The 13281-nt window shown below is 45.6% G+C and overlaps 1 protein-coding gene across 1 annotated transcript in view; it reads right to left on the reverse strand.

Moving 5' to 3' along the window:
• Positions 1-12862, reverse strand: part of KCTD16 (potassium channel tetramerization domain containing 16) — a 91755-nt gene extending 78893 nt beyond the window's left edge. Inside the window, exons 1-2 of the mRNA XM_052771936.1 lie at positions 12389-12862; positions 10986-12116 (exon numbers count right to left, since the gene is read on the reverse strand). Coding sequence (XP_052627896.1) covers positions 10986-11817 — 832 coding nt within the window. The 5' untranslated portion in view covers positions 11818-12116; positions 12389-12862. The remainder of the gene's footprint in view (positions 1-10985; positions 12117-12388) is intronic.
• Between the last annotated feature and the right edge of the window lie 419 nt (positions 12863-13281).

The raw sequence follows: 13281 nt of genomic DNA on the forward strand, positions 1-13281 counted from the left end.
AAATCTATGTGCAATGTTTCCCTGCAATTATTTATTTACTATCTGCCATGTAGCTTTTAGCTTTCATCCAGAAAATGATTGGTTTCCGCTGCATTTTCATCAGCAGGCGCACACTAGAGAGGCTGCTTCCCAAACGGTTTGTGGGAAGGTTTGCTCTTCTTTTGCTGTCTGTAGGTTGACTGTCTTCTTGCAAAGAAAATCTATTGAAGTATTTAGATGCACTTCAAGTATGATGCCGTTTGTACAAAAGCCACTAGCAAAAGTTGGAAAAGAAATGTGCAAATGAACAAAATTCAGTTCCGCTGCCAGCAGCTATGAATGCTGTGGGAGCCGTGGCTGTGGCCTGTTTGCCTCCAGACTTGGTTTGATCCCAAGTCTGTTGCTGTTGTTGCTGGATTGCAAATACACAAACTCAAATCTCTGTGCTACTGCAGCAAACTTATTTGGGCATGGCACAGTGTGCAACACCCAGTCAAAGGGGATGGAAAACATCTCATGGCCAGGGAACAGTACAGCCTCAGACAGGAGGTCTGAATCTCTTGGCTTATCTGTTGAAATCAAAGAGACTGCAGAGATGCCCAGGAAGAGGCAGACGAATCAGTCATCCTGCCCACATGAACAGCACTTGGCTGCTAATGTGCCACGTGCTTTGTACCAGACTGACTGGAAACACGTGGGCTGCTGTTGGAGAAGAAAGAATGCAATTATTAAGAGTTTCAAATGGATCATCATCTCCAGTCCTTCGAGTTTTGGCACAGGAAAGGTTATTCTGACTTCTTAAACCCAGAAAATCTCTATAAAGTAAATACTGATGCTTCCTAGGTACAAGTCAAGTATTTTGAAGATTTAAAAGCGGAAGTAAGTTAGAGCAGGGTTTGATTCTCCCTATTAATGACCTCCAATAGGTCTGCCAGTCTCAATGGGATGCAGGCTACCATGTGCTGCCTAATCCCACACCTGGGAAATTTTGTTTTATCTTTATAATGGGAGGTGGACTCATTTGTATTCATTGCCCATTCTGAAAAAAAAAAAACAAACCAAAAATCCAAACCAACTAAAAGATATAAAACAGGAAAAAAACTAGTTGTGACATCCATTTCTATTTTAAGTCCAAATAGTGTGACAATACTGTCCTTCTGGGAGGGAAGTTATTTTATTTATTTATTTCTATCATGAAGGACATCAAAACCCCTGCACAGAACAAATACTATTGCTACTAAATGTTCATCTTTGCAATAACATGTGAAAATGTTCATTGGACTTCTGAAATCAGAAGCACCCTCACTTGGGTTGGAAGAGGTGAACTGGCCTTAGCAAAAAGCCCACCTGGGGGCTGCAGCGGAGGAGCAGGGTGGGACGTGGTCTCTCCCCAGCAGTGCGGATGTCACCGAGTTGTGGAAATTCTTCCCACAGACCAAACTTAAACCAACTTTTCAATCCCTCTGCAAGAAATGGTGTCTTTTGACTTCTGCCTTCATCTACAGGACTCTTTAAAGCAGCAGATTCTTTAATCAAATCCTTACTGGTGAAAGCATTTTTATCAGCATCCTTATTTAAATATTCTTTGTCTACTTAAAGTAAGGCAGACTAGCTTTCTATCTGCAGACTCGAAATCGAAGGAAGGGAATGATTTAATCCTCACGTAATGTAAGTGCATTGACTTGAAAGAATAGAGGATTCGTTCTCTTGAATGCTCACAAATGAATGAAATCAAGAACACCTAGAAACTACTCTTCCCCCAGCTAGGAAACACATGCTTTTGCATCTTGATAATTGTGGCTTCACCAGGGAAAGTAAAGACACCCTTGGGCTGCACGTGGTTTAGGTTAAACAACGTCCAAGGGAATGAAAGAATTTATTCGAGCCACGGGTACAAAACCTCTCTAACCTACAAGTCTTGTGGTTTAAGAGGTGATGGCAGGATTGAGAGAAAGTCATTATATCCAATACTGGCAGGAATGACAGAGAGGTAAATCAGTCAGAGAAAAGCGCTCAGGTTATAGCATGTCACGATCAAATTAATGAGACAAAAGGAACCCAACTTTCAAGAAATTGTCAGCAGCATGTTTCCGATAGTGACCTCTCAAGAAAGCACAGCTGTACTTAAATAAAATACATTGAATATATTTGCTATGTCAAACAGTGAGATATCTTCCATAGCAAACCTTTCTAATTAGCCAAACCACATAGGAGCATACACTTTTGTCAGCGTAAGAAGCAGTACAGGGATAATGTGCTGCAGAAATGCTTGGCCAGATCTTCAGCTGTTGTAGCTGGTGTGGCTTTACTGGGCTCAGCAGAGCTGTCATTAAACTGAGCTCTTCATATTTACTCTTCTGTCTATAAATATAACATTGAGAACAAATATTAACAATAATGGTAATAAATAATATAATAAATAGTATTATTTATGCATAAAAATTATATTACCACTGACCACTATTGGGCCATTAATTCAGAAACAGAATTCTCGCTTTAATTCTGCAAGAGGACAGTGGTAATTTTTTTTCCCCACAATTATGCTGCAACATTGTACCCAAAGAAAAGAACCAGGTACCCTCCTGAGGACTGGCTCCCTGTACTGACTTTGATGATCACCTAAAAACTAAGAGAGTAAACCGAAGAAAACCAAAGCCAACATACTTTTTAAAAAATCAGCAACTCATCAAATTCTTCCTTATTGATTTTTGCTTGTTATAAGCAAGGAGGTTTTAGATCTTCAGTGAAGCATCTCTTGTTTTTTCAGAAGCCCCAGTCTTCTGCTCTGATGCCCAGCCTACGCTCATTTGCCATATGACAACACACTAAGGCAATGACACTGCAGGAGAATATTCTGTTCAAATTTTATATGAAAGCATCCATTATCGATACAGGTGTTATATTTAGTTTAAGTGATGATCAGTAATCACATTTTCATATGAGCATGCAAATTGTAAATTTGCAAAAAAGGCACCTTCACTTCCCAGTCTCGGGATTACCCTCTGCAATCCTTCTGGTCCTTTGTGGAACAAAACGTTGGACTTTCCCACACTACCAGTGAAAACTCTGATCTGAGAAAACTTCAGTAAAATTCCCTTTGTAGGAGCACAAATAAACATTTTTTCAAGCTCTCTGATGGCATGCTTTTCGCTCACTCAAGCTTTGCTCTGAGTTTTTGGCTTTGAGAATATTTAAAGTGCAAAATTCAGTCAAAATCAGCACGTACCATGGGGTTCTATTTCAGCCTGCTTTAATTCTGCTGTAAAAACATACTCTGATTCAGTTTGATGGAAATTCAATCTGAAGTCTTGAAACAAGTCTCCTCCAAAATATGCAGAGAGAATTTTTTCTTTAAATTTGGCTTGCAGGCCCTGGCCAAAGACTAATGCCCGAACAGCAGCCATGGGTCTCCATTCCCACCTGCGGTCCAAGCTCAGAGCAAGGAGGAGAGCCTCCCTCGGGCTGCTGCTGCCTCCAACGTAATTCTGTTCTTCTAGAAGCGCACACCAAAACTCGGGTTCATTTTCCTGCTTGAAATTAAAGGTTTGGGGATGTTGTAGTCTTTTTCCAACAAACTCCAGAGCCCTGTGTCTGGAGCACAGCTACAGAGATTTTCACATGCAGACTTAAAGGAGTTTGTTTTCGAGGTTTTCAGGATGGATTGCAAACCAGCATGGCCAAGGTTTTCTTCACTATATTTTCGGTAGAGGAATTTTTTTAGCCGCCTTAGTAGCTAATCAATGAGCTCCTATAAATCGCCTATCACTTTGTTAGTAGATTCAGAAGAAGCTCTGGAAAATTTTTAACACTAGTGATTTATGAACCAGCTTCCTAAGTCCAAGCAGTTATTACAGCTGCAGAGTGCTCACACCAACACTGGGCTTATGGATGGAAAGGCACTTTACACAACTGATAGTCAATAGAAAGTGGTCAACAGGGTCACACTCTAATTGAACAGTTTATATTTATGGGTATTTCAACAAAGGTTATACCCAGCTATTGAAATGTAAAAAGTATTTGCACAATTCTACACTTCTCGCTTTCTTTTAAACGTTATTAGAAAACTAATATAGCAAGCTAATTTGGGAAGACTATGGAAAACAGCCTACACAGTACTCTGATGCCCAGTATACTGCTGTTCATTCTCTATTTTATTTACCCAGATCCTACAAGCAGAGGTAAAACCGAGGGTCACTCATTCCAAAAGAAAAGTCCAAAGCTCTTAGGAAGGCCTTAGTAAGGGCCATTAGCACAGAAATAAATACCAGTCTCCTACACTGGACCAGTGAAGGGAGACGTTATCTTATGCACTAAGCTTTTATATTGCATATTCATATTTAGACCTGAATCTTTGTGGACTTAAGAGGCATTGCAGGTGTTCAGCACTTCCCAAATGATCAAAATAACATGCTCCCTTACATCATCAGATTTGAAGCTCGAGCTCCAATGTTCCTTAAGCACTTGGGTTAACATTAGGAGGCATAATAAGGGCAGCAATGTTTTACTGTATTCCAGTATTAACTTGAGCACGTCTTCTGAAAGTAGCAGGGGGAAATCACTCGAGCAGGATCCTTTGGACTGGCCACCTCATTTGCCATTACACTTTAGCGACAAGTTCAAGCAATTCCTCCAAGTCTAACTCACTTCAGTCTATTTTCTTCCTTTACAAAAAACACAGTTTTGAGCAAGTTTCATAAAAGGTTATTCTTGCTCTTTGCAAAGACATAGTTTAGATTTTGCTTCTTGTCTCTGTATTTACTGTATGTTAGCCTTGAACTTGAAAAGCTGAAAAAAAAAGGAGAAGAAACTGAGAAAATGTTGTGGTTACAAATTTAAACAAATCCAGGATGGCTGGAAAGAAAAAAAACCAACCTGCTGCAAGGAAGTGTTTGTCTGTGTGTACAATATGTTGCTGATATTCATTGTATGGCAAATATCTGTGTTGTGTTTTCTTATTTACACTCCTTTGCTCTTTCAGGTTTTGTTTTCATAAGAACCACAACTACATTTCAGCAAATTTTAGAAAGGACAGACCTCACCAGGCTGAATAAAGCTGCAGAAAACCGGCTGGTGGGAGCCATTCCACGCTGCTCCGCGGAGAGCAGCCCAGGGACACTGGGTCACTTCCACTCGTAATTCTCCCGTCCCAGGGCAACAGGCCAGGCATTCCCTGTTTCCACACCTCCCTGGGACACCCGTGGGGGAATATCTCACTGGCACACGTCTACTTTTATTACAGCAAACCCCTCCTCTGATCAGTCTACCGAAACGGTGCTCTGGGACCTCATGCGCACCGTTCCTGGAAAACATCCAGCTCAAGACTGCAGTTTAAAAATACATTGATTTCCCCCCCGCCCCGCCCCTAAGTGCCAGCCCTCCCTGGTTAATCCTTTAGTCATTACAGTCTGTTTCTGGATCACAGAGCAGCAGCAGGCGTGCAAGCCTGACAGGTGAGGTTCTGCCTCCAGTCCGTACCTGTTGGTCCTGCCGCAGCAGAAGTGGTGGCCGGGCGCAGCGAGGACGCGACCGCAGCCTGCGCCCGTGGCCAGGCCCTCACTGCACCGAACCCCGCGCAAATATTTCCACTGCCTCCCCAATACCTGCACCGCACGAAGCACGCACGGCCCTCCTGACAGCTTGGCAAACACCAGATTGAAACCCACTCAACCACTTCTTTGGGCAGTGCTGGTTTTATCTCCTGAACTCACAAACCCCCTTCCACTGCAGAGGCCAGCACGGACATGGGACAGAGGGGCAGGGACGTTGCTTTGCAGGAAATCTGCCTAGCTGCTGCGCAGGTGACAGCGGGAGGATCTGCATTGCCCAGTAGTATTTTGGAGCAGCAAGGTAACAGACCTGTATAATCATGCTAAACATCTATCTCAAACATTCAAGTCGATGAAGATCGTAACCAAAGGGCTATGAAACAACCAGCCGTGCCGTGAAACCTGGGTAGGGACAAAGGCCAGTACCCAAAAGCCATCCTTGCTGGTTCCTGAACATCACTATCTGTACATTGTTAGAATGAACTCTGAGTCCTATATCCAACCAACATTTTTACCAATTTTTACTTCAGTTATCCATTAAGCTGGAGATTTTTAGACTGATCTAGCAGTCAGATTTGACACTATTGGTTTCTAATAAATTATAGCATTTTTCATCTATGGAATAACTCTTATCAAACGAACAAAATCTACAGGCTTTTCAGTCTGCCGTGACAAACTAGGAAAAAATCAACCATCACTCAAGTCTGACCAAAAAAGCTCAGAACAAGGTCCTTCTGACATGAATATGCTAGCAGACTTGGCTGATTACAGCCCTATCGCCTGCAGACGAGCATCCTTCTGAGAGAGAATTTTGTTTGGCAAGATGGACCAGGCTCACTGATGATGACAATAATTACCTGGGAACAGAAACATCTCTTGTCAACAGGAGAGGAAGCTTGCATTATTAATTGGATTAGACTTTGTTATCTTTTGGGACATTTTGATCTTCACTGATTTAAAACTAGACAGAACCAACTACTAGAACATAGAACGGTATCAGTTTAAAGAGAGGGGGAATTGGTGATATTCTAGCAAGTGAAAAGCACACCCAGCCTGCATCTTCTTGAAAGAGTAAGGTGAGAATGCCAAAATTTACAACTGTCCCTAGAGCAAGTAGAGGCAGCACATGTCCTTCAGGAGCAAGAGCCTTGTTAATTAATTTTTGGCTTTCAGAGCTACAGTGCCAGGAGTGTCTCACATCTTTGAACATCTGCAGGTGCTTGAGCTGCTCCACATGTGCAGATGTGAACTGGCCAGGGCAGGGCAAGGCAAGGCTTAAGCAAATCAGGCCATTGTCCTGATTTTCTCATGCTTGCTCAGACTTTGAAGCACGGCCTTAGGAAGGGCAGGGACAGCCATCTGTCTAAATCCCCATATTCTTTTCTGCTAGTGAACTTGAAGGAGCATATGTCAACCCCTCTCCACCTGCTTGTTGCAGGAAAACATTTGGGTTAAACTGAAGGCTTGACGTATCTAACGAATTCTCCCTCACCGTGTCTTGGTGTAGTTGTCAGTACCCACATCTTTTCCCTAGTTCTTTCTCTCCAGATTGTGTGTGAATTTTCTCTCCTTTTCCTCCATCTGTACTTCTTCTATATTTGCTCCTTTTTGCCTAGTAGCTCTCGTCTGCCCCCGCTTTATTGCTCCAGCTGAGCAGAGGGCAACCTGCTTGTTGTGGTGCCAACTGTGCTCCTTGTTGGTGCTACCCACAGCTGTGCTGGGAGCCATGAGAGTAAAAGCAAGGGGTTTTGATGTGATATATTAGAGTTAAGATCTCCCCTCTGTATTGTGAACAGTTCTGAGAGCCTACTGCAGTCTCAGCCACTGACAAGCAGAGAGAGAAGGGATGTGGCATCAGGGTTTTGGGGGCAACAGCAATATGCAGACAGGGGCTGCCATGCAGTTTCTCCCCAGCCCATCCCACTGCCATGTCACTCGGTTCCTAGCTGCTCGGCAGACACACGCGTGCAGCCTGCCATGTCGCTGATCTGAAGCTAAAGCCTTCTCCGTTTCCAACCTGTTATTTCGCTCTTCTGGCAATCACAACATCCACGTGCAGGACTGTCACCCTCAGTCCTGGCAATGCTGCAAGATTAGAGTGAGGCAAAAAGAGCTGGTTTGTAAGTTATTGGAGGTGGTGAAAAAGAGCGTGCTGCTGCCGCTGTGAAGTCAGGAATGGGGCCAGGCTACAAAAGGCTGAGCCAGCCCATATGGTTTAACACCCCTCACCCCCGCCACAACATTTACCAGATGTTCCAAGTGCACATTTTTGATTCATCCCATCTTAAAGGTTGAAAACATTTAAAAATTAAGATCCAAGCACAGGCTATCACCCTCTTCAAAAATGAGAGTGTTTGGAGATGAGGTTTTACTTTAAGAGAGATCATCAAAACAACAGGGGGGTGGAACCCACAAAATGGTTCAAGTCAGAAATCCAACCTTAGCGGGTATAAAATTTAAGTAAACGTCTTTGACGTAAGAGAAACTGGATGGAGAGAAAATGCCTGAGCAGAACCTCACCTCCTTTCCTCAACTCATCCTCCACCTGTGAGCAGGAGCCAGGCTGTGACTCCTGCCTACCCACCACACAGGAACTGCGTTTCAAAGAACCGTTTAATTATGGCTCTAATGTATTAACACAGTCTGTCTCCAAACCTTCCTTTGCATCGGCCTATTTGAAACTGGAGTGGAGCCCAGCTGCGCTCCGAGGATTGCACTGTCATCCCAAGTGCCAGCTTTGCAGCCCATCTTGCCACCCACTCAGCAAAGCAGCTGCAGGTTTGCTGTACTGGACACTTTCTGCGTGCCCTGCATTTCGGGAAAACCTCCTCCACAGAGAACATGAATCTCCCATTAGCCTTAATAGCACCTGAATTTGAACAAGGGGAGAAAACGTCATACAATATTAATGGTGCAATTCTGTTAACAGCACACACTGTACCCATGTAAGTAGCTGTGCAGTTTACACCCTCTTCGGTCCAGCTGATCTACTTTCAAAAGGATTTGCACATGAAGAATGTTCTTTATCTTCCTGCCAACCACAGGCATTTACCTTCTGAGCAGTATTTGGAGCAAACAATGTATTTGGCGTATCAAAAAAAATATTCCTCCCTCTATCCTTCCTCCTTTGGAAATAAGCATCCTTTCCCAGCTCTGAAGAGTCCCTCCAACTGTGCATTTCACAGGATCTACTAAGCAGCTCTGCAAAGACCACCTCTGCATCTACCTAACCAGTTGTATTAGACACCTCCCATGTTTAGGCCCATTAACCTGATCACAACGGCTTGATGAATTAATGCTTATATAGACACAGTTGGCAGCTTCTAATTAAATAATTATGGCTAAGCAGCTGCAGAGAAGTTGTAATGCTCCACTGGAAAGCCAGATGTCAATTTTATTGGTCCTCAGAGTTTCAAATGAAATGATTTAGTGAAATTTGGGAAGGCAGTTCTTTTGCTCCAGGTGAATTCTGTAGATACCGTGCCTGCTCTCAGGTCGACTGGCTGCAGCCAGACCCCAAGCACGCGGCCAGAGAAGCTCTGCAGCCCATCAGCGGCTCTAACGCAGCAAGCAGCAAATGGCACAGAGCCTAACAGAACGATTCGGATTGAGATAGAGGAGAGTGGTTTGGCATCACAGTCACTGCTTTAGCTTTTACCTAGGGAAGGACCCTTTGAAAAATCCATCTCTGAAACCGTATCAGTGTCAAAAATCCACAAAACTGATATGAGCCAAACGCAAAGCCTGTTGAACTGGGTAAGAGTCTTTCCAGGAACTTTCACTGGACTGGGCTTTCCCTGCACTGATGAGAGAAGATTTTGTGGCACCTACTCTAGACTTTCACTCTCCAAAATTTCTAAGGTCCCTCTCATCTCAGTACCTAACCCTAGCTGTAGTGATGTGGAAGCAATGAGCAATCCTTGACAGTAAAAATTTGAGTAATATGAAAATCAGGAGTCTGTGTTTGCTAATTCATGCAAAACCTACATTCATCCGCTCTTCAGTTAGGAAATCATTGTGCCTATACGGAACTTAGATTTTTTTCTGATTTTAAATATAAATGCAAACACAATTTATTCTAATCCATTCCTATAACTACACTAATTCTCCTTGTATAACTTGTACAAGACACTATGATTTCAAACAGAAGAAGCCTAATAATAGAAATCATCCATCCCTGTCGGAATATAAGCGGATCCATGACCTTAGAACCATTTTGCTAAGAAATCCAGCTAGAAAACTAATTTTAAGTAAATCTATGCATGTCAAAAATACAGATGGCTTTTCAGGATGCTGACTTAGGCATCATTACACAAGCAGATTAGGGCTGCCTGTTGAGCCCAGACACAAGAGTAGATGGCGCTGAATCTAGTATTACACACAAACTATTCACTTCCCAATACATCTTTCATCTAAAACTTTTGTCAGCTCTCCACGCTACTGAGCCTGCTAACTGTAAGCACCGCACACAGCGCAGCAGGTCTGCCAGCAAAGCATTATCCTGCTCTAAACCCTACTGCCCAAAGCAGCAGCTGGCTAAAGCCCATTTCTACAAACAGACTGGGGAAATGTTCCATCCTTCATCCTTTTGAAATGAAAATGGAGGAAAACAGCCTCATGAACCTCTCAAATATTTAAGCACAGCAGTTGTGGAATGATTTTCTGATACAGAATTATAGAATCAAAATTCCCCTTGTGTTACCATTGGTAACGGTGCCTCTACCTGAATATCAGCTTAGAAAGTTAATGAGCTCGCTAGAGCTATCAGCTAAAATTACCACAACAGTATGTGATCTGATGTGATTGCGGTAAGCAGGGCAGATTCTTCTCATTATGAGGGTAGTTTGTTTTTCATAGGCATGTTGCATAACAAGGCACAGCAACTTGCCTCTCTCTGCTCTGAGCCCTCATTTCAGAGCACATCAGCTGGCTCTGAGCAGACCCCCTGTTGAAAAGCAGCCAGAGGGACAGGATTTTGTTTTCCCTTCCCTGCGTGTAAGTGTGTCAGGTTTGTTGACAGATGGCTTGGCTGACTGTGCTTGACTATTATCAAGCAGCTATTACCTTTGCAAATTGAATCCCATTTGAAGATTTTCTGTAATTAAATCTGCAGTGTGTTTGCAAGGCTTATGTTGCATCCCGCACGTACTCGGGAAGCGTGCAAGGCAGTCAGATGGCTGATGTACACAGCCAGGGACATCGGCATCCTCCAGCCACGGGGATGGGCAGCTTTTGGCAGTCTGTGCTGCCACCTAGCCAAGACCAAGCCATTGAGTTCAGCCTTGCTTTACGTTTCGAAAGCTTAAACTGAACCGTATCCCCCCGGATCTAAAGAAAGCCTTAGTCGGCGGCAGACGCAAGGAAATTTGTGCTCTTTGTGCTTTGAGAATTGTACAGTCAACGGAAGAGAGCAGCTTAAAACAGGTAGTTGCAGTTCCCTCAGAAGTGTCTTGTACTTACGGTAGAAGACATATTCGGTGTAGCTGGACCAGACCTTGTCGTCTGTGTACTGGTTGACAAAGGAAGCCGTCACCGAGGAGTTACAGGCCACCATGTGGAATCCACACTCGGACAACATGTCGAAAGCTCTCTCTAGGTGCTTGAACTTGAGATAAAACCTGGAGGTGTACCTTTCTGGAGCCCTGTCTGGGTCTCTGCTTTCATTCAAACTTTCTCCAAAGACCTCTTTGACCAGAGCAATCCTTCCACAAACCAAAATCCTTGGGACCCTCCTGAATTTAGCATCTGCTTGGCTCTCCCTGCCAATAGTGCACGACCCCCGGTACCCGATGGTAATGAACCCCCACTTCCGATCAGGCGGTAAGAGTGATGAGGGTGGGCATATTCTCGTGTCACTGCCTTGGGAGACCTCTTCATAATCACTGTGGCAATAATCATCGGGGCTTTGCTTGTTGTCATCAGGAGTCAGGAGTTTGACCAAGTCCGGGAGCTGGAAGTACTCAGCCTCCCTCTTGAGCCTTCCCTTCTCTGGGAAGTGGTCAGGCAGAACCACTTGCTTGTCCCTGAGATAGTCCAGAATATAGCGGAAGAGGAAGCCATCTCTGTCGATGAAGAATCTTCCCTTGGAGTCCTTCGCCAGATCGTTGGCTGTCTCTCTCTTTGGGGTGAACATTTTCCACAGCAGGGAGTGAGGGGTGCCAACCAAGGTGGAGTGGCGAGTGAAATAAACCTGGCCGCCCACGTTTAGCTCCACTACCTCTGGGAAGGAGTGCAGCCCAGTCCCCTGCTCTCGAGAAGGAAGGTAAGTCCTGCAGTTGCCACTTAGAGCCATTGTACTTTAAAACAGCAGCACGAAGCAGCAGGACTATCAATCACACCAAAGTGTAGAATAAGGCTCCCAACATTAAGGAGAAACAGGGGGGAAAGGGGAAGCGAGAAAAGAAAAATAGCCGAAAGGTTTGCTTAAAAGAAATCTGAACTGTCCATGAGTGACAGTGTGGCAGAAGTGCCTTATACCCTAAGTCAGAGAGGCTGGAGAGCAATCGCTTCATGAAATGCAATCACATCATTAGATCTTCCAACAAAGCCATCAAAATCAAGGTCAAGCCAAGCCTATGGTCATTCACAGGTCTGTCGAAAGGGAAAACAAAATAAGACACAAATTATTCTTTTAAGCATCACAGAAGCTGCAACAGAGAAAAGCAGATCAGTTTAGAAAGCCAAGCTAGATCTCCTGCTAAATAGGTCTATTTTTTTGCAAGTTCTACGCTTCTTTTTCACAAGTACCAATCAATGGAAGGACTACATACGACTCCACCGTTTAAAAGAAAATACACACTTCATCTTTAAAGAAACATCTAATTTAGACATGCACATGAGGGACCAAGAACAGCGAGTCTTACCTTGGTTACAATTAATGCATAGCTCTTGTAAAGGAAAGCAAAATTTCAAGACACTCGGAACACGCATACAGGCACACAGAGTCCAGTTAGTATGAAATCCGATCCCAGCAAGGGACAGCAAAGGCAAGAGAAGTGCTCGGAGCAACATCCGTGTAGGTCTCGAGAGTTAAACCGAGTCACAGGAAAGTTAACCGTGGCAGGTGACGAGAGAAACCAATACACACAGCGCGATGGGGGAGAAGGAGGAAAAAAAAAAAAAAAAAAAAGCCGCAACAACCCCCCCGAATGAATCCGGCCGGGCTCCGTGAGGGCGGGCAGGGCAGCGCGGGGGGCGCGCCGTTTCGGCTGGCTCAGATGACTTGCAGAAACCCCGCAGCCTGCGCTAAGGGCTGGCGGGCTCCGGCGGTTCCCGCGGCGGCAGCCAGCCGGGCAGCGCGGCCGGCGGCGCGCCCATGTCCCCGCCGGGACCGGGACCGGGGCCGGGGCCGGGGCCGGGGCGCTGCGGGGCCGCCCCGCTCCGCTCCGCTCCGCCCCGCCCCGCTGCGCCGGGCCGGGCCGGGCCGTGGGGCCGCTCCCGCGCCCCTGCGCCGCGCTGCGCGGCTCTGCTCAGCGGCGCGGGGAGGGGAGCGCGGAGGGCGATGCCGATTGCATCATCTTAAAGGAGTCGGGCCGGGATGGGCGCCCCGGGCCGGGACCGGGCCAGCGGCAGCGCCGGGGCCGGGGCCGGGGCTGCGGGAGGGGCCGCAGCCCGCCCGGCTCCAGTTGGGGGAAAGTTCCTCCCCGCTCCGTTCCTCGCCGTCCCCCGCCGGCCGGCAGCGCCCGTCCCCTGCCCGCCCGCCCGCCGAAACGTGGCCTTTCCCGGCTCCGCGCAGACAACGGCGGCGGGTTCAGCC

This window comes from Harpia harpyja, chromosome 20, assembly GCF_026419915.1.
Source record: "Harpia harpyja isolate bHarHar1 chromosome 20, bHarHar1 primary haplotype, whole genome shotgun sequence".
NCBI classification, from domain to species: Eukaryota; Metazoa; Chordata; class Aves; order Accipitriformes; family Accipitridae; genus Harpia; species Harpia harpyja.